The sequence below is a fragment of the Trachinotus anak genome, unplaced genomic scaffold (assembly GCF_046630095.1).
Source record: "Trachinotus anak isolate AG129_WGS33_773 ecotype Australia unplaced genomic scaffold, CSIRO_AGI_Tana_v1 ptg000002l, whole genome shotgun sequence".
Lineage (NCBI taxonomy): Eukaryota > Metazoa > Chordata > Actinopteri > Carangiformes > Carangidae > Trachinotus > Trachinotus anak.
The window spans coordinates 4,538,496-4,566,270 of record NW_027273853.1 but is presented as its reverse complement, the minus strand read 5'-3'; the positions used below and the strand labels follow the sequence as shown (position 1 = coordinate 4,566,270).

Sequence of the window (27,775 nt, the reverse complement as noted above, 5' to 3'; positions counted from 1 at the left end):
GTCAGCTGGAGGGCTGCTGCATTTTTATTTTTATTTTTAAAGAAAGGGGAGGAGGAAACGCTTCCCTGTTCTTATTTTTGGAAATCTAACAATTCATAGGAATTGGTTCTTTTTTCTCTTGTACTTTTCCTCTGTCTCTTCATTTTCATTGTCCACCTTCATCCTCCTCTTGCCAGAGTTAATGTCAGAGGGCAACAATGAATCTTTCAATGACTTAAGCAACTTTATCCAATAGTTTTACCCATCTTTTTTTTTTAAATACAACAAACACTTAATGCAGATCATTTTCATATGACTTCAAAAGTGTTTACAAACCTGAATAATATTTATTTCAAGTATGTGACACTGACAAATTTGGATTTATTTTGATTGATGTCAAACTACATGGGCTTCAGCAACTATCAAAAGCTTGATGAGTCTGAAGCTGTTCAAAGACAACCAAAAGTGAAGGGGATTATTTTCTGTCTTTTTGTAGAACCATCTTGCATGGAGAGGCTCCTTTCCAAGGACTGGAAGGAACGCGTTGACCGGCTGAACGCCAATGAGCTGCTGGGAGAGGTGAAAGGTAAGAGTCGCAGAGGAAACACAACTGTACCCACATTCACTTTCCCACCAACAAACAGTCACAGACAGACAGACAGTCAGACAGGCGTACATTTCTGAATGTGCGACCCTAAAACGAACATCATCAATACAAAACAAGTAAAATGGTATGTGCACAAAAAAGGACGTAGTTTTTCAAAGCTACATTCAAGGGTAAGAAACGGTCAGACGTGCTGTAATTCTCTCCTCCATGTGTATACTTTCATACTTTCGTGTTTCTGCATTTGAAAGCCAGAGAGAGTAAACGGTCTCCAGGCCTACCTGTCAGTATAGAAAGAGCAGTGGAGGCCGCTTTAAACAGTCCAGGTTGTAATTGTAGCTTTGATTAAAGGGTGTGTATGGGCAGAGAGGCGGCACATGCTCCAATATTTTTGTCCGCATCAGCAAATAGTGTTTATGAAGCTATAAATCGCACCAAGGCAAATGTATTCTTGACCTGCTCTGGTATTCAAAAGTGAAAATAGCAGCATTGTGGGAGGTGGAGGGGGAGGGGGGGTCTCATGTTAAAATCTCAGTCAGCGGCTGCAGCAGGACAGACAAGTGGAGAGAGGGATGAGATGTATATCATTCTTTGAAAATAAAGGAGGCATTTATGTCACCAAAAAGTAGCATATTTTCTGTCTTATTCTCTTCATGACTGATGGTTCTGTCTTTCTGAGAAGTGAAAGAGAATGCTTGTTATGTTTAGGTTATTTACATGATAAATATTGTATGTACAATTAACTGCATTACCTCCATCATCATCATCATCATCATTGCCATATATTCCATTTTTTTCCATGAGAAAAATCATGTTTATTTTAAGCAATAAAAATGTGTAAATCAGATTTCAGAACACATATTTCTTACAAAAATACCATTTGAAAAACAGAAACTGTAGTTTACTGTTGACTTTTTAAATTCAGTTTGAGGGAAACTGGTGAATAATCAACAGCTCTTTTCCATTTTATTTCAATGCTTTTTAAACTTTCAATAGAGGATAAATATTCTTAATCGTTCATGTTACTGTATTGTACGTTATCCTTGTACGTCATCTTCTTGGAGTGGTTGATATGTGGGAAATTAAATTAGAATTCACTTAAACTGATTTGCTTTTTTTAGAAATCTGGGTTGTTTTTTTTTTTTTTCTGTTTAATAAAAATTACATTTAAGAACAATGAACCTCAGGCAGTGACGTTCACTGCTTCTAGTAAGTGATAGGGAAGAGAAAACAATGTCTGTTTGATATCCTGCTCTTCCACTGAAATGTCATGTTGATGTTTTCGTAACCATGACTAAGTTTATAACCCAGTCACAAGCAGAGAATCAGAGCTGCTGCAGTTTTTTTTTTTTTTTTTTTGAATTGTTACAAAACTATCTTCAGTGATTTGAACCTTCACCTGCTGAATGAAAGAAAACTAAAAGACAGTGACGAAAGTGATAAAATACATGCAACTTTACAAAACGGACACATTTACAGTGAGAAACGCCTCCCGTCCCCTGAGCTACAGTGAATTCTGTCTGTGTGTTGTAACGGCTCCGCGGTCGAGCTGGTCTCAGTGAGAGAAACCATTTGTGATCATCTCCTGATGAAATGAAAAGCATTTCCTCTGTGGAAAGAGGGAAAAAGGGACTATAGAGAACCTTCTGCAGCAGAACAGCACTGACATTGACTCTCAGTCCACTCTCTCTCTTCGGACTGACACCCTCCATCTGCACACACACATGCACAACTCATACACAGACACACACATAACATACTGAAACACCTTTTTCAAAGCACCACAGGGAATCTGTAACAGAAATAAGCAGAATAAATTGAAAATTGAGTTCATATGACTTATTTTCATTTAAAAGTTAGTCATATGTTGAATATTTTATTCAGATATCCGATATATCTCCAGGTCAAGTCCTGGATCACTCTCCTTACAGATCTTTACACTTGCAGTTTTCTTTCTCTGTTAGAGGTGTTTATTTTACTTGAGGATATAGACTTGTATATATATATATATATAAAAAGCTAGTCCATCCTGCTGACCTCCATCTCTCAAACTCCATTAGATATCTCTTTATACTTTCAAGTTTTAAAAAAATGTAGTTTTGAAGTTAAAGTTTTTTTTCGTGACAAAGATGGAGGCTACATGTTTTATTCAAGCTTTTTATTGTAAATTAAAAATGCAAGGTCATTCAGTTTTCAACTTACATTTTAGTGATCTGTTTATGTCTCACTGCTGTAGGTTTTCTTTTTATTTTTAAAAGCTCATGAAAAATAGTCTGCTACTTTTCAAAGTTGCAGTTTTTCAAGCTAAACTTCTGTCACTCTGTTTTTATTCTTTTTGTGTGTGTCTGTGTGTGTGTGTGTGTGTGTTTCTCTGCTGATCATCTGATACTAAGATTTTTTTTCGGGTTCAGAGCAGCTTCTCTGATTTTAACCCACTTAAGAGAGGGCAGGTTATTTCTTATCCTGTATTTGTCCCTGATTTATTTGTCCCTGAAATCTGTAAATAAATTTCCAATTTAGTCCTGATTGGCTCTCAGATCATCGCTCATATAACAGTGATAAAGCAAACTTCATCAAGGCTCGTACTTTCCTCTCAAGTCTGGTGAAGATCAAGAGGAAGGGGTAGCAAAAATAAAAGCAGTATTAAATTAGAGGAAGAAGTGCTTCCTTTCAAGTGGCAGACTGGAACCCCACCCATGGTCCTACTATATGTCTAACCATAACTACATATCTGATATCTTAACATACCACCTTGACTGGTGAAGCATGTGTGGAGGCAACTTTATTTCTTAGAAATGGTGGAAGTTGTATGCATATCAATAGCAAAAGCAAATATGTTTTGAGTGAAACATAATGAAACAAGTCCTCAAACCTAAAACCCTATGATACGACCCACTCATGCGTGCCTGCGGCAGGTGTGCTGCATCTTCGTGCTCATGGTGCGGTTAAGGTTAAAGAACGGACAGAGTCCAAAATTGTTTACACATCCACCCACCCTGATATAATGACAACCAAAGCCAAAATGTTTACCAAAGTGTTTTTGTTGCCTAAACCTAACCACAGACAGGACCCTAGAGGTGAAGCCTGGACTCTAGTGGCTGGAGTCCTGCGCTTTGTGCTCCCACCATCCCCTCTGGACACCACCCTATGACTCTGATGTGGTAGATAAATGTAGAGCCTCATTCACTCAAAAAACATTGCCTCTGAACATAATCCAGCCAGCAATTAAGTTTGTCACCAGAATGTAATTGGAAAACCAATTTAGTGATATATAAACGCAATTTCTAGGAGACAGGGTTGGTGGAAAGGACACATCCCAGATCTAAGTGCTTCCTTAGAGGGTTAGGAATGGACAACAAAGTCCCAATGAAAGGACAGATTAAATCTGACCAGATGTAATGGACAACAATAATAGCTAGCATGAAATGCTCCCATTTTACGGGCTCCTTAATGTTTTAAAAACATATAATAATAACATAAAACAGATTATTATGGTAAATATTAGCTTTGTGTACGTGCTTTTCAATGTGTGTAATTCAATACATCTGTTAACAGTAAATAAATAATATTATTTTTCTTTTATTTGTGTGACATATACCCTTTTATGACATCTATAAATACATTTTGAGTGAGGTTCAGTGCAGGCAACCAGACCCAAGACAACAGCATGCCTGTCCTATACATAGACCTGGAATGTGCAGTACATCAATTCCCTGTGTGTTAATTGAAGACACTAATAAAAATGCATAAATAAAGCATGTACAAGCACAAAATGGATCATACACACGTCCTTATTTTACTACATTTGTGGGGACCTGTCATTGACATAATGCATGCCCTAACCCCTTGCCCCAACCTTAACCATCACAACTGAACGCCTAATCAAAGCCTAATTCTAACTCAGTCCCCACACAGCTGTCTGACCCCCGAAGTGTAGTGGGCTCCTTTGGTCCCCACAAATACGGTAAAACGAGCCCACACACACGCACAAAAATACACACACAGGGATGCCTCTGTTCATCCAGCTGTGTCCTGACCAACGTAACGCTCTTATTGAATTCAAGCGTCAAAGTCTTTTATATCTTGATGGCTGAAATGAAGCCCGGCCCGGCTGACCTAAATACACAAACTCAACTGTTGCTCTGTGTTTCCTCACACAACAACCTGAACCTATTTGTTCAGTCGCAGTTATTTTTAGGGTGAAGAAAACCGATGACCTCCTTTTTTGTATTGAAACATTCATTAGCGATGACAAATGCATTTCAACAAGTGTGTAAGGTACAGTACACACACACACACACACACACACACACATATATATATATATATATATATATATATATGTGTATATATGTACAGAACATATTTTTTAAACTCTTACTTATTGAGGGAAGGCTTTTAAAGACACATGCTTTTTGAGTATGTCCTGCTTCACACACACAAACTGTTGCACTCATACACATCTGGGTGTGTGCCCAGAATGACCACACTCTCCTACTGTGCAGCTCCGACAGGGAAACTGTGGGAACCAGGTGACATTTTAACACTTCACTTCACTTTTGTGATCATTTGCTTGCTTTAGCTTTGTGATGATGTTGTTAGCTGGCAGGAGTTAAAGCCACTTGGTCTTCTGCAGCTTTAACCTGTCTGCTCTGCAACTCTGTCATTCTCCTGCCTCACGCCAGCCATGTGCTTTAACTCATGTGGGGCAGAGGTTGTCTGAATATTGTTTATTGCAACATAAAATCCTGATGCATAAAAATCCCTTTCTGGTGGTTTATTTGTTTAAGTGATATTTTTGAAAGAGCTGGTAAATAATATATATAAATCAGGTAGTGTTATGCAAATATTAGGGTAGGAAGATGCCACCAACACTATTATGCATTTACAGTATGTTATGTTCATGATGGAATTTGTCTCTTCATTGTTAAGCATTTTTGAAGTGTGGGGTGGCAGCAGCACAGCAGTGATGCATTTACACTAAAGATAGAAATGTGATAAATTATAAAAAGAAAACAAAAAGAAGCTGTATCATGTATTCTAAAAATCTTTTCCATCAGCTAATAACTAATCAGCTAATATGAAACTTTCCTACCGCACACCACCACAGAACAAGAAGGTGCTGGATGCAAAAAAAAGAACAAATGGATAGAAAGTGTCTGATTTTACTGACAGATGTAGGAGCTGGCACATCTGGCATCAATAATCACACTGACATTCACGAGTCACCTAATTCAGGCATCTTACCCACTGCAGCTTTTCATATATATGTGCTGCTGAGTATCTGGTGAAGTGAGCTGTTTGTGAGCAGTACACCTGACTGTATACAGATTAAACTTGATACTGGGTTTGTCTTTATACCCTGCTGCCCAGAGGAGATCACGACACTTGTTTTGACAAAATGTTGTGATTGAATTTGTCTTGGGGCCTGTGGGCTGATGGGAAGGCGAGTGTCAGTGTTTGTTGTGCTGTGACAGTGAGGAGAGGCTTTAGTCATCCAGAGGAATGGTGGGAGTTTCGTGCACAGTCACCATTATGAAACATGATGGTTTGGCAGAAGCTCGGGGCAATGTGATAGTTTGAGGTGTGATGATATGAGTACATGATGGTTTGTGTGTGTTCATATGTGGTCTTGGTGCTGGAGTGTGTGTGTGATGTGGTGTGTGTGTGTGTGTGTGTGTGTGTGTGTGTGTGTGTGTGTGTATGTGTGTGTGAAAGGAAGTGGCTGAGACAAACTTTTTTCATACAGTGTGTGACTCCATCCAATGAATTAATTAACATATAATTGAATAACATGAATGAAGAACAATGAAAAACACAAATTTATTTCTTCATACCTTTATTTATAACTTAATAACAGAATAATTGTTAATGATTGACACATAACACACACATAAAAGGAAATATGGAAATAAAACATGACACACATTTAAAAATATAAATAAATAAGATAGTAATAGACATAACATACATACATAACCTTTCTGGATTTTGATTCAGAGGAGACTATGAAGTTAAATGACAAAGAGGAAAATAAAAACAAAATCCAAGCAAAAGAGAAAATCAATGTAAAATACAAATTTGGGATTCTATAGAAAATACATTAAAATGGAGCAGGACATTTTTAGCACATTCTCTGCTGTGGCAATGACATTTTATTACTTGTGCTAATAAAACATATTAAATATATTGAGATGAAAACTTAAACAGAAACAGAGAAGCAGGATTTAAATCCCATAAATCAAAACATTTTGTGACCAGGCAGTTAAAACTAACAAACGCCTCATGCAGAAGTTTTGACATGAGTCCTGGTGCAGAGACAGATCGTCCAAACAGATTGAGAAAACACTTAATGGCTTTCTGTTTTGGCTGGTGCCCTCAGCAGGTGTCGGGAATAATCCTGATGGATGGAAAACGGAAAACGTCGGAGATGATTATTGGTGCCAGAAGTGTCGAAGGAACGCAAGGCGTCGCGTTTGGAATGCACAACCCGTAATCCAGGAAGATGAATCATGGTGCTGTAATCGCAGTTGTTGCGATTACACAATAGGGTTTACTCCACTGTGAGGAATGTAGGGAACAGGATTATAAAGTCTCCATCAGTGTTGCAAGACTAAATTGGCCAAAGAGATTTAGGGAGAAAAAAAAGAACAAGGGAGGAGAAGAGTGGTGATAAGATGAGAAGGGAAGAAGGAGGGGAGGAGGTGATGAGCAGCGAAAAAGGGAAGGAACAGGGATGAGGTGATTGAGAGAGCCGATGAGAAAAGAGGGGAGGAGACATGAACGAGGAGAGGTGATGAGGGGAAAGAAGAAGGAAAGGTAGATGAGTGAGTAAAGAGAGAAGAGGAGATGAAAGTAGGGTGGAGGTGATGAGGGTGAAGAAAGAGGGGAAGGGGAGAAGAGGTAAGAGGAGAGGGGAAGAGAGAAGGAGGAGGGGAGAAAAAGTAAAAGAAAGTGATGAATGCCAAGGAAAAAGGAGAAGAGAGGGAATTAGAGAAGAGAAGAAAATAAAGGGGAAGGAAAAGAGGGAAGAGAAGAGAAGAAAATGAAAAGAAAAGACAAAAGAGGTGAGAAGAGGAGAGAAAAAGAATAAACAGGAGAGTTGGAAAGGAATAGATAAAGGAGGAAATGAGAGGAGACGAGGATTGGAGAAATAAGAGAGCAGAGAGAAGGAGAGGAAAAAGAAGGAGAGAGGAGAGGAGTAACTGATGGGAGGTCGTTTGGGGAAACTGAAAAAGAAGAATGAAAGCATGAAAAAAGAGACAAGAAGAGGAGAATGTTGCCTTTGATACAGGGGTGCTGAGGGGTAATTTCTGTGTGTGTGTGTGTGTGTGTGTGTGTGTGTGTGTGTTGGGGGGGTGGTGTGGTGTGGGGTTGGGGGGGGGGGGGGGGGGGGGGGGGGCGCAGTACAATAGGGGCCTGACAGAACTACAATGGAGACTCTGTTAGTATGCAGGTAGTGTTGGGGCCACCCTGCAATCTCCCTACATGGCCCCAGGGCAAGACCTTACACACACACACACACATACACACATACACAGGAGCAGAAACTTCTGAACAAGATAAACTTTAGTGTGGAAGTGTGTGAGTTCATGTCCCCCACAAGCATATGTATGTTGTTGTTGGAATGAATTGTTCCTCCTTCATGCTGTTGGCAGCTCTCAACAATAGAAACCAATCAATTCAACATGGATTCAGGGCAAAGGGACACAGAGTTTCCCAATGTACAGACATTTTGCAATGTAAACTAAAATGTAACTCTGAGTGCTAAAAACCGGCCCTGAAATCCACTTGAATTTCAAAGCAACATAGCCTTTTGTCTGGGCCATGGTCGGCTTGTTATGTGGCTGACAAAACAGAGCAAAATAATAGCACACAGTTCTGTTTTCCAGCCACAGGCAGCAAAATAAGACAATTTTAAGCATTTAAGCATCAGATCAGGGAGAGCTCTGAGGTCATGCTGATTGGCCTCTACCTCATCATCACCCTTATGTGTTTCTGCTTAGTCTTTGCAAAATTCTTTTTTTTTTCATGCCAAATTATTTGCTGCAAGTGGTCAATTTGTTGACAGTGTCTCTGACTGAAATGCTTTTGTCTTAGTTGAGGCTTTGACATTTGGGTTGTGGTGCATCTGAACTGCAAATGTCCCAGGGAGAGATGCACATGGTCTCCCAACTTGAAAAAGATCCAAGGCTTGACACACAAAAGTGTTTACAGGTTCATGGGTGGGAAGCCAGTGAGGGATCACCTTCTTGTCTCCGCAAAAGCAACTGGTATGCTGAGGTACACAAAGATGTGTGAACCTCCACATGTTAATCCATCTCAGTGAAGCGCCTCATTGATGACATCATGTGGACACCTTCCCAGGGTCAACAGTTGAGTTAGAAGTGACGAGAACTGAAGTGTGAAGGGAATCTGGCGTTTGAAAGTCGTAAGGGGAAAAAGCTTTTTAAAAGGACAAACAGTACAGAGCACAAGGTTAATAGGAAATTTCAAATCTGACACTAGCCACGTATCCATTAACCTGCTTAAGGTGCAATTTCAAATTGCAAACTAAATGTAAAAGTAAAATTTGAAAAAAATCTCAAATGTAGCAAAAACAATTATATCTTCGCATTAGGTGATTTTTCAGCCTATTCAACAAAGCAATATTTAGCAAAAGTGACGTGACATGAGTTTTCACACGACATCCAAAGATATTGCACACTATCATCTCCCAAAAATCCCTGATATGTGTCCCCTGCCAGATATAAGGGGTTTGTCTTTTTTTTGTCATTGTTGCCTTCGATTAAACACTACAACGACTATTGTGGATGCAAACGGAATCCCTGTCCCAACACTTAGCAGATGCTGTTTAATTAGAGTGATATCGCAAGAGGAGAAAACTCAGGTCCTGAGTTTTCTCAGGCTGCAGGTCCTGACTCTGTCTCTCCATCATCCCTGAAGCACTGTGCTGATCAGCTGTCTCCAGTGTTCACGGACATCTTCAACACCTCACTGGAGACCTGCCACGTGCCAGCCTGCTTCAAATCCTCCACCATCATCCCTGTCCCCAAAAAACCAAGGCCCACAGGACTAAATGACTACAGACCCATTGCCCTGACCTCTGTGGTCATGAAATCATTTGAGCGCCTTGTCCTGTCCCACCTCAAATCCATCACTGACCCACTCCTGGACCCCCTGCAGTTCGCCTACAGAGCCAACAGGTCTGTAGACGACGCCGTCAACATGGCTCTCCACTTCATCCTCCAGCACCTGGACTCCTCAGGGACCTATGCCAGGATCCTGTTTGTGGACTTCAGCTCTGCCTTCAACACCATCATCCCGGCTCTGCTGCAGGACAAGCTCTCCCAGCTGAGCGTGCCTGACTCCACCTGCAGGTGGATCACCGACTTCCTGTCTGACAGGAGGCAGCACGTGAAGCTAGGAAAGCACGTGTCTGACTCCCAGACCATCAGCACTGGATCCCCGCAAGGCTGCGTTCTTTCTCCTCTGCTCTTCTCCCTGTACACCAACACCTGCACCTCCAGCCATCAGTCTGTCAAGCTCCTGAAGTTTGCAGACGACACCACTCTCATTGGACTCATCTCTGATGGCGATGAGTCTGCCTACAGGTGGGAGACTGAGCGTCTGGTGACCTGGTGCAGGCAGAACAACCTAGAGCTAAACGCTCTGAAGACAGTGGAAATGATAGTGGACTTCAGGAAGAGCCCAGCCCCACCCACGCCCATCACCCTGTGCGACTCCCCCGTGGCTACCGTGGAGCATTTCCGCTTCTTGGGAACCACCATCACACAGGATCTCAAATGGGAGCTAAACATCAGCTCCCTCATCAAAAAAGCTCAGCAGAGGATGTATTTCCTGAGGCAGTTGAAGAAGTTCAACCTGCCAAGGACTATGATGGTGAACTTCTACACCTCCATCATTGAGTCCATCCTCACCTCCTCCATCACCATCTGGTACGCTGCTGCCACGGAGAGGGACAATGACAGACTGCAGCATATCATCCACTCTGCTGAGAAGGTGATTGGCTGCAATCTTCCGTCCCTCCAGGACCTGTACGCCTCAAGGACTCTGAGGCGTGCAGGGAAGATTGTAGCTGACTCCTCCCACCCTGGACACAAACTCTTTGAGACACTCCCCTCTGGCAGGAGGCTGCGGTCCTTCAGGACCAAAACCTCTCGCCACAAAAATAGCTTCTTCCCATCTGCTATTAGCCTCATCAACAAGGCTAGAGAGCCCCACTGTTGCTGTTCAATTGCACCAATCACCAGAAAAAATTCCTTGTATGTGAAAACATACTTGGCAATAAAACTGATTCTGATTCTGATTCTGATTCTGATTCTGATTCTGATTTGATTAAACACTACAACGACTATTGTGGATGCAAACGGAATCCCTGTCCCAACACTTAGCAGATGCTGTTTAATTAGAGTGATATCGCAAGAGGAGAAAACTCAGCTTTATTTACACAATATCACTCAATGGAAACACAGACAACTTGCAATTGTGTTTTGTTGACTTTTCTGAGAAAAGAAAAAATCTTCTATTTTGTGTGAAACTGCAATGAAAACAAGGCTGTTGATACTGATCTGACAAGAACTGTAGTTATGAAACCAACTCATTATACAGTGCGGTGATCAAAGGCTGAACATGTGTTCAGCTTACCATGAAATAAAAAGAAAATATTGGCATTACTATGACTGCCTGTTGTGATACCTTCAGTGTAATCTGGTTACTTGATGGTCTTACTGGTGTTGGTCCATCTTCCTCACTAAAACCTCCCAAGAATGTCTAAATCATAAACCTGACAAAAGCCTGTGACACCTGCTTATTTGCAAAGGTTAAGTCAAACTGATTTTATTGTTGTTGGGAGCAGACACTAAGTAATAAACACTGATGGCATGTGGAGACAAGACAGAGGATAATGAGTAGTAAGACGTAACTACAAGCCAGGTGATTCATGGGAATTTGGGAATGAGGGTTTTTAGTGAAGGTGAATGTGTCTTTCTTTGTGGTGTGTGCAGGCATTTGTTGAAGTTGCTTTGGTGTTTTGTTTGAATGAAAAAGTTCCAAGGTAACTCAAGCCAAAAAAGAAAACCACTGCAGTCATGGTCCCTCTGAGTTACACCTTGAACATCATAATGGACCCTCACTAAACTTCTTAATGTTGTTCTGTGCATGAAGAGAGTGTGAGGGTGAGGTTAATAATTTTTTGTTCCATTAAAGGTCCCATATTGTAGAAAGTGAGACTTCCATGTGTTTTTGATTATAAAGCAGGTCTAGGTTCTATATTAATACTGTGAAAGTATCAAAGCCTCAGTCCACAGAGAAATGCACACAGCCTGTATTCAGAAACTGAGCCTTAAAACCAGCCGTCAGGACTTCTGGAACTTTGTGATGTCATAACTAAGCAGTCACTGCTCTCAGTCACACCCCAAGCCACGCCCACTTGGACCCACCATCCAACCTTGTAGGATTTGGTTTCTCTGAGTGTTTACCTGAAATCTGCTATATTTATGTTGGATCACTCAGAAAACAGTCAGCCAATCAGAAGACAGGCTCAGATCTTCTTCTCTGATTGGCTCATTGACCTATTGTTACTAGAGCTCCAGAGAGAAGCCTGAGAGAGAAGATTTAAAACTACACTGAGATGGTTTTTGGTTCTTAAAACCACAAATATATCTTCTGATGGAGATCAACACTTCAAACAAAACACTGGAAAAGTTATAAAAATGGGACCTTTAATAGAACAAGTGTGATGATTTTCTGCGTGTAGTGAGAAGGAAGTGAAAGCCTCTGGCCTTGGACCAATAGTGAACTGAGCCTTTTAATTCTAGCTATAGAAGATCCTCCACATTAATTCTTGCGTTTCCATCAAATATGCCTTGGTTTAAACAAGTAGCTGATTCATCATGTTATCGAAGTCAAAGTGTAACACTTCCTAATCTCCTGTCCAGGTACGCCAGAGTCTCTGGAGGAGAAGGAGCGCCAGCTTTCCACCATGATCGGTCAGTTGATCAATCTGAGAGAGCAGCTCCTCGCCGCCCACGATGAGCAGAAGAAGATGGCCGCCTCACAGCTGGAGAAGCAGAGACAGCAGATGGAGCTGGCCAGACAGCAGCAGGAGCAGGTAGGGAGGGCTGGAGGATGTGAATGTTTGTGACTGTGTTAGAGTGGCAATGGCAAATGTTGTATTATCTGAAGTAGAAGCTGTGTAAAGAGAAAGAAAAAAAAAAGTGGGTGCAGCCAGTGTATGTACAAGAGCTTTATAGACAGAGCTCATAGCAGCTGTATGGTGTTTGAGTGAAAGGATTTCTTGAGTGCATTTCTATGTTTTGATAGCATCAACAGTAGTTGTATAGAGTAAGTTAAGTGGCAAAGAGAATAGTGTGTGTGACAGAGGTTGACAAAGTTGTCAATTTCCTATAAGTTGAAGAGATGAAGATGAAGAATAGTTCATAATTCCTTTCATTTCAGTTCCTTTCAATTCAATTCAATTCAATTCAATTCAATTCAATTCAATTCAATTCAATTCAATTCAGTTCAATTCAATTCAGTTTTATTTGTATAGCACCAAATCACAACACACATTATCTCAAGGCACATTACAGAGTGAGGTCAGCACCTTCCGATATAAAAGAGAGAATCAGCTCCCACCATGAGCAGCAACAGTGCAGAGAAAAACTCCCTATAACAAGAAGACACTCCCAACATCACCAGAGTCAGGGTGTGGGGGTGGCCATCCGCCTCGACCGGTTGGGTTGAGACAAGAGAAATGGGGGAGAGACAAGAGGGGGGAGGGGGGTGAGGTAGACCAAGAACAGCTGTATATACGTTGGTATTTAAGCACTCAGACTAAATGGTATAGTGAAAATAATAATAAAAGTAATACCTGTACCTATAATGGTTAATAATAACAATAATACTGCTAATAATAAGAGGAGGAAGAAACGTTTGATAACATTTCAACTAGCTCAGATGCTAAGATTTGATGACACGATGACGTCATTAAAAGTGAAAGTGAGTCAAAAAACATGTTCAATCAGAAGATCAGAAAAGTTACACAAATATAAAGACAAAGGGAAAAGTTCAAATTACTGCTCCCTCTGTCCATTAGGTCCAACTTGCCACAGTAGTCACCATGAACCAGTGCTTACCACTGCCATTACTGACTTCACCTCCAAATAACATGGTTACATCAGTTCTTCCAGTCCTCTATCACCACTTAGTACAAATCAGTGTCTTCTTGTGAACAGCTGTGTATTAGGTGTGAGAAATTCTTTTGAAGGTTGATGCTGGTTTTAGAGTTTTAGAGGCCTAAGGAGATAAATCTATACATGTAGTGTATATGTAGCAAGAAAAAAAGAAAATATTAAATAAAGGCAATTTTTCTTTTTTCTGTTTTGGTTCACAGGTGATCATCCTGTGTCGCGTAGATTTGTCACCCCTTGTATTTCGTTAATGTGGTTCCACTGAGAGACCTCTGTGACTGACTGACCACTCGTACCCCTGGCTTTGTTAGACTTTGTTGTGTTCCTGGTGAAGTTGGTGTATGAAATGTCATCACACCTGAAAGCAGTGACAACCAAAATTTCCACAGTACAACCCTTAGAAAATATGTATGTGTGTATGTGTGCAGCTTCAAAAGTTGTAGGAAAAGTTCCTGCTGCTGATGCTTGTCTTCAGGTGTCAAGCAGAGTTAAAAAAAACAAAAACTAGCATGTGGCAGAGAAAGAGAGAGAGAGCCTGAGCAAAGCGGTGTTTAGGTGAGCGCTCTTTGTTTTCACTCTTTGCCGACACGTTACTGTAGGTCGGCATACGACAGGCTCTGTTTGGACAAGTCCACACCTCCCATCACAACACATTCCACCTTTCACAGCTTCACAAAAGAGCTGGGTAGATGGAGAGAGTGAAAAGAAAGACAGATTCCAATATCAGCCAGTCATTTGGCTGTTGAGACTTGATAGGATAATGCCCTACAGACAAACCCTGAGAAATCTGCCTTTAATGAAATATGACATGTGTGCAAATGGGGCGCCGCCTCCCATTCAGCAGCCTATAATTACATTTCAGAATAAATATACTAAACGACTCCTCAAGAAAAAAGAGAGGCAGCTGCCTTACTTCTCTGTGCTCAGGGTGGGCAGGATCAAATAGTTGATGCACTGGCCCTTTAAGGATTTTACCTCCACATGAGTGGCTGGTCCCAGCTGCCCGTCAACTGTTTAACATTTGACTTGGGATGTTTTTTTGTTGTTTTTTTTCCTCATCAAAACAGCACAGAAAGAAATAACTATGATTGCCTCTCCTGCTGATGAGTGTTGATGGGTGTGTGCAGAGCTGGGGGAGGGGGAGGGGCACGCTGGATGTTGTTGGTTGCGCCAGTAAACATGTCAATCTCACAGATTCACTGTCGGTGAAGAGATTTGTACAGGAACTTTCCATGCTGCCGATTGCATGAATTAGCTGTGCCATCTGTCACACTGGGCTGAGGCCCTTTCAGATAACAATCTGAGGTCAAACAGACGTTTAACTCACTGCCACTGTAACTCCTGCATTCAAGGAATTTTTGACCTCATTGACAATTTTCAACACTGCAGCTCAGGCTCTGGTTGCCACACTTCCTCTGCTGCCTTTGTAGGTCAGATACATCCCGACTGAACGTGGCATCACCACCAAACTTTTTTCCTCCACATGCCTGATTTCTCCTGCCTTGAACATTTTTCCCTTCATTGGTGAAATGTTCAAGGCATGTTCTAGTTTTTCCTGCTCTCTCATTTAGTGCCAAACTTTTCTGTTTGGTTTTTTTTTTTTAACCAATGTTTAGCCAGTTTAGCCAGTTTTTGAAAAGAAGCAGACTGGTTTGAATCCAGAATTAGTTTCCTGGAGCAATAACATGCTGCTCAGCACAGGGTTCATCAAAAACAAAGCATTAAGTGGTCAGCAGTGTCTGGGCTCCAAAACATAATTTTTAATTTTAATTTCAATGCTGCTACAACCCTCTTGGTCACTTGTGGAGGACACCTGATGAAGATTTACTGTCAAAACATCTTAGCTCTGCTAAAGAAAGATTTGAATGGGGTCACAAGTCTTTAATTTTCAACCAGATTTCCCAGAATTCCCTCCTATGTACTAATAAACACAGCAATTTGCCAGGTTTAAAAAAAAAACATAATTAGCCCGATTCACCTTTTATCATCTCAGAATAATGGAAAACAAAATGTACAAATAATGCACCTTGTTATTAACTGTCATTTTCTCTCCATCCCATTGTGTGTGCGTGCGTGTGTGTTTGTGTGTGTTTGTGTGTGTGCACAGATCGCCAGACAACAGCAGCAGCTCCTGCAGCAGCAGCAAAAGATAAACATTCTCCAGCAACAGATCCAGGTTAGTAGGCAGAAACAGCCTCCCAACTTCACACACACACACACACACACACACACACACACACACACACACACACACACACACACACACACACAAACTTGTTTTGCACATTCTTCACAGTCCTGCCCTCTGCAGACTCCCCCTTGACTTTGTCGTCCGGCTGGATGACCTAAGTGTCCATTTTCCTCCTGCTCCATTATTATTATTGAGTCGTGTGCGATTGGAAGATGACAATAACACAAGAGGTCGTGACCTTTTCTTTTATGATTTGCCTGGTATTGAAAGGTACAACAGTCACAACGCGACAGTCTTGCACTCATATGGAGGCATGTGGATACACACACACACACACACACACACACACACTCACACACACACACACACAGTTACACTCAGCAGTGACCCAGTAATTGCCCTGGGTATGGCTGAATCATTTACTTTTGCATTGATCACTCAGCGATCGATATCACAGCCTCCTCTGGGCTTCCTCCTCCTCCTCCTTCTCTTTCGCCAGTTGTCTGTTTATCAGCCTGTGTTTCCTCTCTTCACCGGAGCGTGCTCTCCTCTCTCTGCCTCTTTCAATCAAATGCTTTATTTTACCTTCACATCACACATTTCCCGCTCAGCTCTGCAGTGTTTCATTTCTCATTTACTCCTTCATTACAATGAAATGAAAATAACAATATGTTATTTATAGAGACAGATACATGCAGATAAAAAAAGAGATCCCTTGCTGTTTCTCTTTTTTAAATTTGCTATTTTTTTTCCTTGCCTTCATTCCTACATCTGTTCCACCTGATGCTCTGCTCTGTATATTCATACATACTCACCGAGAAATTACCACAAGCTGGGAGCCAAATGCTGCTAAATTTGCACACTCTAGCTGATAGGCATGTGAGAAGTTAGTCAGCCTGTATTTCATCAGTTTATTTTTTTTGAATGGTTGGGTCACTGTTGAATTAAATCAACCTGTGAGACAATCTGAATCCACTTGCCACTGAGAGTGCCTCTCTGTCAACCCCCATTGCTCCCGAGCTTTGGATCTCCCCTTGCTCCGGAGGTGCGATGTAGTTTAACAAGGGCTTGCCCTCCCCCTCCTCTTCTTCTTCTTCTTCTTTTTTTTTTTTTATTAGAGGCCCCACCCTTGGATCTTAATAAAGCTCGGATTGGACTTCATTAGGCCTCTGAGCCCCAGGGGAGAGCAAGACCATAAAAACCAGCTCCCTCTCGGATCCTCTTCCACGCTGTGAGGCTCGGATACTGTGTCATGTTTGGCTTTGAGGATGAAGGGATATGTAGAAAATCGCTGTTCATAGCAGCATGTTATCATGTAGAGCTTCACAAGCATCTGCTGTTGTTTTGCACTTAAGTTAGATTTGATTTAAAATTGCTAGAAGTGCTTAAATCTGCTGTTTGGTTAAGGTGCAGAGATGAGTACACAAAAGAGACCGAAACAATTTGTTTAAACTGAAAAGCAGCTGAATATTGTATAGATCACAGCTGGGTGTGTGCAAACTTGTTATTTAAGTTATTTTTTAAAACAATAGCATTTCTTGGCGAACAAACCCAGCTTAGTAAGGAGCATATGGTCTATCTACTGTACAGAGGTTTAGAATTATTATGGCTAAGCTCCAGGGCTTAGTCACTGGGGTACGGGCTGTTTACGCTGTGTCGGATGTGTGTTGGCCTTAAACACACAGGCAGCGCTGCACCGGTCTGTTTCCACTTATCAAATCCAGACCTGAGCTCCTCTCAGGCCAATACTCTGAGGAGCTGACCAAATGCTACTGTTTCAGCTGAAAAGAAAAGGCCTCAGTGTGGTAAAACCGCTTTTCAGAGTGCCAGTTATTGTTCACATCTTAATTTGAAACGCTAAATGTTGTCCAGATGGAAAAAATAAGAAACTTTTTTTGCTAGAAAAGTGGAATAGTTGCAACTCTCTGATGTGTAGTACTCAAGTACACACATGCTATCTGTTGCATCATCACGGCAAATAAAGTTTCACTGAATAAATGGCATTAATTTTATGGCTAATTATCATACATTTTGAAAGTTTTATAGATCAGCAATGATATGTGAGAAATTTGTTTCTGTTTCTGAAATCTGTTTCTGATTTATGAGCGGAGACAATGAAAAGCCAGTGGGAAGCTGCTTTTAGCCCATTTTGAACATTTCTGCCCCTCGTCATCGTTTCTTCTTCCCTCTCTGTCCGCGGATGGTGTCAGTGTGTTTGTCAGCAAGTGCAGTGCAGTGCTGTTGGGGGAGCGGAGTTCAAAGTGACCCAGGTTTCCTGTCATGTGGTTTTAAATGGTGTGGAGAGCCAGCGGGGGATGTCCATGGGTTAAAGAAACGCTTCCGAAGGCCCCACTCTGATAGATATGGTTACACACACACACACAAACAGACACACATGCGCACACAAAAACATGTGAGGAGGCAGCAGATGTTCGTACATAAAATGTGCAAACATGCATGCAAGCTCACACGTAAACAACATTATAGGTATTGATATTAACTACAAGTGGAGACAGTTTACATTAATGCATAAATACACATTTTCCTCTGACATACACATACATGATAAAAAAAAAAAAAAACACACACAAACACATCGTCACACACACACAGTGGTGGTGGGTCCTTTGTGTGCCATAGGCAGAGCAGCCCAGCCCAGCCTGGTGGCTGACAGGCATGTGTCTTTGTTAAGTCAGTTCCTATAATGGCTCTCATATGTGGCCCATTTCCTTCAGGCCCACAAAGGCACAGGCCCTAACCGCACCGCCCGGGCCCTAGCTAACGGGCTAATTAATGACTGCAAAGCCGCACTCCTCCTCCTCCTCCTCCCTCTCTCTGTTCTTCATTTATAACTCCTGTGTCTCCTCCTCTCCCCGCCCTCCCCTTTCTCTTTGAGTTCTTGTCCCCCGAGTGTTGTTTTCTTTTTGTTTTTATTTCTCTGTTTAATCCTGTCGTATTATTTTCCTCTGTGGATGATGTCGTCACCAGCCGGTCCCATAATTACAGAGTGCTGCCCCCTGTTGAAACACCATTAGCTGACTGCTTTTGTCATTATGTTGTGACTGATTAAAGTAAACAGGCATAAAAGTTTTGACCAGCATCCTCAATCTGAACCTTTGACACACAGTTAATCTCAGTCTTGCAGATAAACTTCTTTAACTTCCTCTCCTTTGTAAATGTCCTTGTTTCGTCACAGTCTGAAGCAAAGACTCAAACTTTTCTCTTGTTAATAAAGCGCTGATGTTAGACTGAGGTTCTGACTAATTGGGGTTGCAAAACCTGTGTTAAGACAAACAGGCACAAACACAATAATCCACACACACATATACACACTTACACACATACATGAGAACTAATGGTGCACACAAATGGCCATTAGATAGACAGGCAGCTCCCACGTCAGCAAATACAGCTTCAGACACAATGACTTGGAAAGCCGTGGAAAACCCATAACGTCAAATGGACTCACCAACTATGGAGAATGGCTAATTCTTGACTTTACAATGGCCCTCCCTACAGTGTATTAACCTGTGTGTTAGCCTATAGAAAATGGTGTAAGCATAGTGGAATTATGCATGCTTGAATTAAAATCCCCTGTAGTGTCTTCACTGTGCTCATGTGGGTGTAGCAAGATGGTGAAAAAAACAAACTGAGCAATGTAATTATTTGAAGGTGCATAGATCAGTTTGGAGGGGACGTCACTGTTACGTCGCTGCAGTTGTGAGCGCATTGTGGTGGCAGAAAAACAGCAGGAACAAGTGGACAAGATCCCCATAATAACTAAAAAAATCTGTTATTTAGTTGATAGTAACAGCAGCAACCACAAAGTGTTCTCAGTAGGCTATTTAACTATTTGCTAACGACATTAGCAACATTAGCATGTCAGCAGAAATAGCATTTAAACACACCAAACTGCTCATAAACAGTTTAGCCGAATCATCGATTATTAAATATTTATGCAAGAAGGAATGTTGCATATTTTATCTGTGATATGACATTTACTTAATAATATGACTGAGCACAAACTGCCTTGGGATAACATTGTATAACTGGTGTTATGGTTACAATGTAATGACTGAAGAGGATGGACTGTAGATCCACAGGGACTAGACTTTAATTGTTTCCTCATTGCTCACTTATTCACTTACTTAACCTCCTCTGCTGGCAAAACATTGAAATAACTGGAGAAGGCGTCCAATTGATCCATATTCTTATGTTGTAGATTGACATGTGACACTGCTAACTATGACCACTAGTTCAGCTCCGCCCACAAACACAAAAAACATCTATTACTTTTTCGTATGTGGCACCATATGGAGTAGCACTCTATCTTTTATCTGCTTCAAGCTAAGTAGGTCTCATTTTTTCTTTGCTTTAGCTTGTTTGCTGCAAACAGCTGTTTAGAGTTTAATATGAGAGCAGTAAGACTCAACCACACAAGTTATACACTGGCTGGAGAACTAAAACAATGAGCCAAAGTGACTACGATTGGTTGGAGAGTGCCACAGTTGGGTGTCAACTCTAAGCAGTTTGTCCATTTCACATTACGCTGACTTATTTGATTAAATGCTGAAATCAAACATCATCATCTTGCTTGATGGAGCATTCGTTTATTGTGGTCTTCTACATGAGTTCACAGAGCTGTGCTCTTAAAGTAGTTTTCCATCAGTCAGGCAAATGTGACGTGAAGCCTTTCTAACATCAACTTTTCACTGGACAGAGATAAATTATTTTTCATTGCTGTGATATTAAAGTTTTTTTCTTCTGCTCCCAGTCACTGTGTAACAATTAGACTTCACTTCAAGATTCAGGTGGTAATAGCAGTTGCAAGTGTTCTTGCAATATCGAGGAGAATTTTGATTTTTGATTCAGAAAATTTGGAAGAACCAGTGAGATTTTGTTGGGATCAGTGGCACCAAGTTCGCATCACTGTGGCGTTTCTGTGCAGAGATCACCCATCAGTGTAGAAAGTGGCTGGCATTCTGATGTTATAGTAACTGGTGCTTTTCCTGATTTTTTTCATTTTATGCTTGAATCAAAGAACAAGTCGCTAAAATAACAAACATCTTGGGCTGATTTCTTTTTTCATTTGGCTACAAAGAGTAATAAAACATAATTTACTTGTGTGAACTTGAACTTCTTGTTACCTCAAGTCAAGTGACGGACAAAATCAAGGGGCGCACTCATTCACATCCACATGTGTGTGTACCTGCCAACTGCACAACCAGACATTTCTTTCTTTCTCTTCTCTCCCTCTCAATCACATCAACATACAGACGCACCACATACGTACTCATTGCCCCCTAACCCTGCGGCCCATACACAAGACCACCATTAATTCAGACTGTGTGTCTGCGCGTGTACACATGTTCCCTGTGCCTAGGTGTGTATGTCGATGTGTCTGTTGGGCAGTTAGAGGAAGGGGGCCTTGTGTTTTCTTAGGGGCTGAGCAGAGCGGGGGCCCCCACAGCACCACCTTCCCCAGTCCATTCATCCAGCACCCCCCCCCCCCCCACCCCCCCCCCACCTCCCATCGGTAAAAGGAGATCTTTGTGTGTTTGCACTAGTGAAGCAGCCCCAGTCAGTCCCAGTGTTCCCAGAGGAATACAATGAATGGGAGCATTTTGTCCCACTCTATAACCCCCACCCCACCACCACCACCACTTCTCTCTTCTTCTTTTTTTTTAGCTGTTCGGACACACAGACTCATTTTTCTTCTCTCTTCATTCTCTATTTTGTGTGTCACAAGACGTCAGGACACTTGTCTGACTGTGTGTGTGTATGGGAATGCCCCAAAAGTCCCCTAAACCTCCAGTGCCTGCGTGTGTGTGATGAGGGCCTCCCGAATGATCTGGCTTTTTAGGAGTATGACCCAAACAATGTTGTCTGAAGAGCTGGTCATGTGCTTAACATGTGTAGCTCCACGCAAACTGTGGATAATACAGATGTTTGATGCGTTGTTGTGGCAGAGACATGAGCTCGTGAACACGCGCACACTCACACACACACACACACACACATGCACACAACCTAATTTTAACCTTGACCTCAAACCAAGTTATAAGCCTCAAACAGCCCTTTGATGAAGTGAAGACCAACCAAAATGACCAAAAATGTCCAAAAGCTTTGTGACTCTTATGGTCCAGAACTCTGATTGGTCCTCATCAAGACACTTTAAAGGCAAGAGCGCATATTTAAAAACACAACTCTTTTCTTTTTAGAGATTTCCATTGACTACCTTCATTTTTTTTTAGCCATAATCTAGTTAAATAATTTGATTTTACAAAATATCTCCTCTCCACATGAACACACACAAATACATGCCCACTCCTCTCAGCAGTTATGCTCATAATGGGTAAGTTTGTAGTTACATGATTTATGTCCAGGAAGTGTTTAGCATACAGTGTGTCTTGCAGCACTTCATTAACTACCATGCTTGAGCAGGAAGGTAGTGAGAGTAGATGGAAAATGACACATTATAAAAAGCCTAAACTTTTTTAGATGTTTAACAATGATGATGATGTTTTGCTAACTTGAACCAGGTAGATTTAGATAACCATGCTGTAATTTCCAAGGGATGATATTGTATGTAATAAGATAAACAGAAAAAGATGTTGAAACTGGGCATTTAAAGGTCCCATATTTTACACTTGTAAAATGTATTTTATTTGAAGTGTTGATATCCATAAGAAGATATATTTGTGGTTTTAAGAACTAAAAACATCTCAATGTAGGGTTAGGGTTAGAAGAGAGGCTCTGAGACTCTCTTATGATTGGCTGACTGTTTTGATTGACGAAAAACATAGTAGATTTCAGGTAAACAATTGTTTGGGGCCGAGCTGAGAGCAGTGACTGTTTTGATGTGACATCACAAAGTTCCAGAAGTCCTGACAGCTGGTTTTAAGGCTCAGTTTCTGAATACAGGCTGTTTGCATTTCTCTGTGGACTGAGGATTTGATACTTTGACAGTATTAATATAGAACCTAGACCTGCTTTATAATCAAAAAAGACATGGAAATCTCACTTTATACATTATGGGACCTTTAAATATAATGTCATTGGGTGTAATTGACGGGTTTTCTGTACATCATCTGATATTACAATTGTTTTTCAGCATCTATCATCTATTATGTGAAAAAAAACAGCTCATCAGAAGATCCCAGAGCCCAAAATGAAATCTTTAAGTTGCTTGTTTTGTCTGATCGACAGTCTAAAACCCAAAGATATTCAATTTACAGTAATTGTTGTTGATCCTCTTATTGATCGACTAATTAATACAGCCCTCCAGCAAAAACACAAAAGTGAAGGATGGCACTGTTCATCTCTCTCTCTCTCTTTAGTCATGCTCTTTGAATCTCCCTACCACAAACCATTGGACCCTGCCTCATGCCCACGTGCACACACACACACACACACACACACACACACACACACACCATAAACATCCCAGAGGACGGTGGTCTTATTCAACTAATTCAGCAACGTAACCACGCAGTACAAACGTAGAGGAATACTGTAAGCACACAACATGCTGATGGCGTAAATTTGGGCACTAATGATGAACTGTCCCAGGAGGACAGTGGGAGGGAGGGAGGGAGGCCATGTAGTTAATGAATTGGTAGTAAAGGAGATGAATGGAGGCAGACAGCATTGAACGGAGGGAGGTGTCAACAAGTGTTCATCTTAAAGAGTAACAGATGAAGGAAAAGAGGAAAGTGAAGGAGAGATGGGAGAAGAGGTGAAGTAAGAAATTGATAAAGGAAGAAAGAAGACTAACAAAAAATAAATCTATAAAATACTGAGAAGGAAGTGAGAGAATGAAACTTAAAGTTATAATATGTAACTTTTTCACAGTAAAATGTCTAAAAATGACTGAACCTATTTTCTTTTTTCGAATTGCGTATTCACATTATCCCAAATGTTTCTAGCAAATTTCAAATCTAGAGAAATTTGTGATTTTAATCATGGTGATGGTCTGTTTAATTTGGTCGCCTGTCAATGACATCATGTCCCCCATGCACATGCATTGTGTTGTGTTTGACTGCCAGAAGCTCAAAATTGACTTTTATCCAATTTCAGATCAAATTTTTGAGATTTTTTAAAGAAGTTTATCATTTTCAACTATTTATTTTAACTGGATGAAGAATTTGTGTCATCGGACGTCTGGATCATAACTTATCAGAAAAACAAGCCAAGCAAATATCAGCCAGCTCAGCTCCCAGCCGCTACGAAACATCCTGTGTCTTCTGAACTGTGTTGGTGAATCACTGATTTTAAAAGTGAAACTGCTTTATTCAGTGTTTCTACTGATTATAATCCCCTGGTCCTTTTGTTATGAAGAGGAGGACACCTCTGTGGGTAATTCAGCTGCTGTTAAAACCCTCCTGCACGTCTGGATCATAAATTATCAGAGAAACAATAGAAACAAAGGTTAGCAGCCTCAGCTCCCAACCCTTCCCTGATGTCACATGTCTTCCTTATAGCGTTGGCAAAACACGGACTTTTAATGTGAAACTGCTTTTTTCAGTGATTTTAATGGTTATAATCTATAAGGTCTGTTTGTTTTAGAGAGGAGGAGACCTCTGTGGTAAAACCCTTCTGAACAACTGAGCCTGAAGGCATCCAACACAGGAGAAGTTTACCGCAATGGTGGTTAAGACAACAGCTTCCATGATCACATGCTACCTTCACGACTTCACCAAACTCCATCTTTTGTTATTGTGATTTGATTGAGAGACTTCTAGCAGCAGAAGTTACACACTGTGCATTTAAATGATTGTCAAGAATAGAAAAGAATAATAAACATTGAAATGCAATGAGAGACTCTGTGGAAGAGAAATTATGATGAGATGAGAAATAAAAACACAGTGAGAGAAATTGGAGAAAAGAGGAGGAGGAAGTTACAGCTGTAGTTTCAAATAGTTATTAAACCTCACTAAAAAATTGAATCGAAAACATTTTTCTACAGAACTAATTAGTTTTTTCAGCTGACAACATGTCCCCTCCTCAGCCCAAATAATCAAAGCACCACCTAGGTCACATTTCATTTTTAAAACCTTGCACATCTTTGAAAATCTGAAATGAAACTGTCAGACAGGAACTGAACGAGTGAGGAGAAGGAAAAATACCAGCAGAGAGCAGAAGAAAGAGAGAGAGAGACAAGAGAGGGAAACACGGGGGGGAAGAGACAAACAATTTTACAACGAGGAAGAAGCTAAAGGAAGGAGAGGAGAGGATGAGATAAAGGGAGAGATGGAAGTGAGGGGAGCGAGGCGGTGCGGAGGTTCAGACAGCCAGCCGTAATAGATTCCCGCAGGCTCATCTTTGATATGTTCTCTTCAGTCGGAGCCCACAGCGCCTTAACTCGGTCCAACCAAGAGTTTTTATGAGTCTTTCAAGCCGACATGAAAGGCAGCTGTTAGCTGCTCTGTTGTTTTAAAGGCGTTTCGCTTCACATTTTTACTCTTGTCTCTCAAGAATGAAACGTCTTTATTTGTTGTTTGGTCTTTAACTTGCTCTCTTCAACCCTGCTGATCATTTAGGAGCGAGTGTGTGTGTGTGTGTGTGTGTGTGTGTGTGTGTGTGTGTATGTACTGGTATCTTTTTCTTTTCTTCTTTTTCTGTCTTCATTATTTCTTGTCTCATTTCGTCTTTGTTTTCGTTCATCTCATTTTTTCCCTTTTCATCGTAATTTTCTTCTCTTTGCCTCTTTCCTTCACTTTTCTTCTTTTTCTTCTTCTTTTTGACTTTCCTTAAGTCAGACTCCTCCATCTTTCTCAGTTTCTTTTATCTCTTTATGTCTCTTTCTTTCCATTCTTCCATTTTTATTTCTTTTTTCTCATAGTTTTCACAGGTACCATCTTTCCTTCTTGCAGCATTCATGTAGATAGGAGTGGTTGGGTGTTTCTCAAGTTTTTTTTCAGTTACCTTTTTTCTATGTCATGTTTTACATAAAGATGACAAACATCTCTCTCTCTCTCTCTCTGTCTCTCTCTCTCTCTCTCTCTCCCTCTCTCTCAGGTCCAGGGTCACATGCCTCCTCTGATGATCCCAGTGTTTCCTCATGACCAGCGGTCCCTGGCTGCTGCGGCTGCTGCACAGCAAGGCTTCCTCTTCCCACCGGGCATGTCCTACAAGCCAGGTACACACACACACAGGCACACACACACATGCACATACATATTGAACAACCCATGACAGATTACTCACTGGTGAAATGTATGTTTTCTGGATAAATATTCACCCCCCTCAGACAAAAGCTCCATGACTCTCTTGTCAAGTACAAAAGAAACAGGTCTCTCTTTCTCTCTCTCTCTCTCTCTTTCTCTCTCTCTCTCTCTCTCTCTCTCTCTCTCTCCCTCTCTCTCTCTAAGACACACACAAATGCACACAAACACTGGGATCCCAGTCTATGTTAATGAGGTGTGTCAGGTGAGGAATGTTCTGGAAATGAGCGGAGAGATTTACAAGCCCTGCTCGTTCACGTCAGGAACAATACATTGGACACAGCCAGGACTGGAATGTCTCTTTTATGGCGTGCTGAAAACATGCGTTGCACAACACATCTGCAACATGGAATTTCACACTTTCTCACACACACACACACACACAGACACACACACATGCACACACTCTCATGCATGTTGTCCTGGTGCTCACTGACCCCCCCAGCGCACACATAAGTGTGATGCAGACAGACAAATCACACACATTCCAAAAAAAAATTAAATACACGTGAAACACAAAGGAAGGTGTGAGTGTTGCATGTTTCAGCAAGGATTTTGTGCAAACAGCCACAACAAAACACTGAAAGACACACCTACACACACATACACAGACACACACTTCCAGTGCACAGTCGTCTTCCTACAGGATCCTCTGCACCACCTGCTCTCTTCCTCTCTCCTTGTCCTTCACACATTCATTTCTTCCATGCATTCCTCCAGGTGCTCCCCTGACGCTGCACAGCACTGACCCTCCATACTTCATACAGAATAATCCATGTTTATTCCTACTGCGTGAGCACACGCTCCCACGAGGGCGCAAAGAAAGGCAGAAACGAAGGAAGGGATTAAAAAGCCATTATTGTACACTCTCCTTTGACTTTGTCCTGTTTTCAACAAAGGTTCAGACATGGAAAGCCTTTTAGGAACAAACAGTGGGGGTTATGCACGGTACTCGTATATGTATTTATGATTGCATCCCAATGAGGGAGCTCTGGATGTGAACTCTGCTCTCTCTGGTCTCAAGCACCCAAGTGTACCGACAATGAGCGTTATTAACCTTCGAATAAAACACTTGTGACCCTTTACGTCTCATTTGACATGAATAAAAACATGAGAGGAACAAGGGAGGAGACAAAGAGCAAGAGAGAAATACAGAAAGTGGCTGGTTGAAGGTTAAGAAACAAAACAACAACAAAAAAAAAGCAGGTTAGTTCTTGTGCAGTAATGTGCCATCACCTCTCTCTACAATGTGTGTTGTTTTCGTTGTTCAGCAGGTGAGAATTACCCCATGCAGTTCATTCCATCCACCATGGCAGCTGCAGCGGCATCTGGACTCAGCCCATTACAGCTACAGGTAAGGCCGAAACACCTGGCCTCCTGGGAGTTCATCAAAATCAGCAGTGCATCTTAACCAAACCAGAGCTTTCTGCATGGGTAGACACCACTGCAGGAGTCATATAACTGGGGTGAACCGACCCTTTAAATGAAATTGCATAAAAAAGAGTGAGTCATGTCTTCCTGCCGCAAAGGGATCACATGTTGGAAAGAGTTTGACAATGAA

The 27,775-nt window shown here is 41.3% G+C and overlaps 1 protein-coding gene across 8 annotated transcripts in view; it reads left to right on the top strand.

Annotated features, from left to right (window-relative positions):
• Nucleotides 1–27,775, top strand: part of LOC139629084 (transcription factor SOX-6-like) — a 117,639-nt gene that overhangs the window by 61,201 nt on the left and 28,663 nt on the right. For 6 of the 8 annotated variants that reach the window (XM_071491492.1, XM_071491501.1, XM_071491457.1 and 3 more), the window contains 5 exons: nt 476–565; nt 12,544–12,716; nt 15,905–15,973; nt 26,009–26,129; nt 27,486–27,568. In XM_071491492.1, coding sequence (XP_071347593.1) covers nt 476–565; nt 12,544–12,716; nt 15,905–15,973; nt 26,009–26,129; nt 27,486–27,568 — 536 coding nt within the window. The remainder of the gene's footprint in view (nt 1–475; nt 566–12,543; nt 12,717–15,904; nt 15,974–26,008; nt 26,130–27,485; nt 27,569–27,775) is intronic. The other 2 variants (XM_071491508.1, XM_071491482.1) reach the window with 1 other exon arrangement.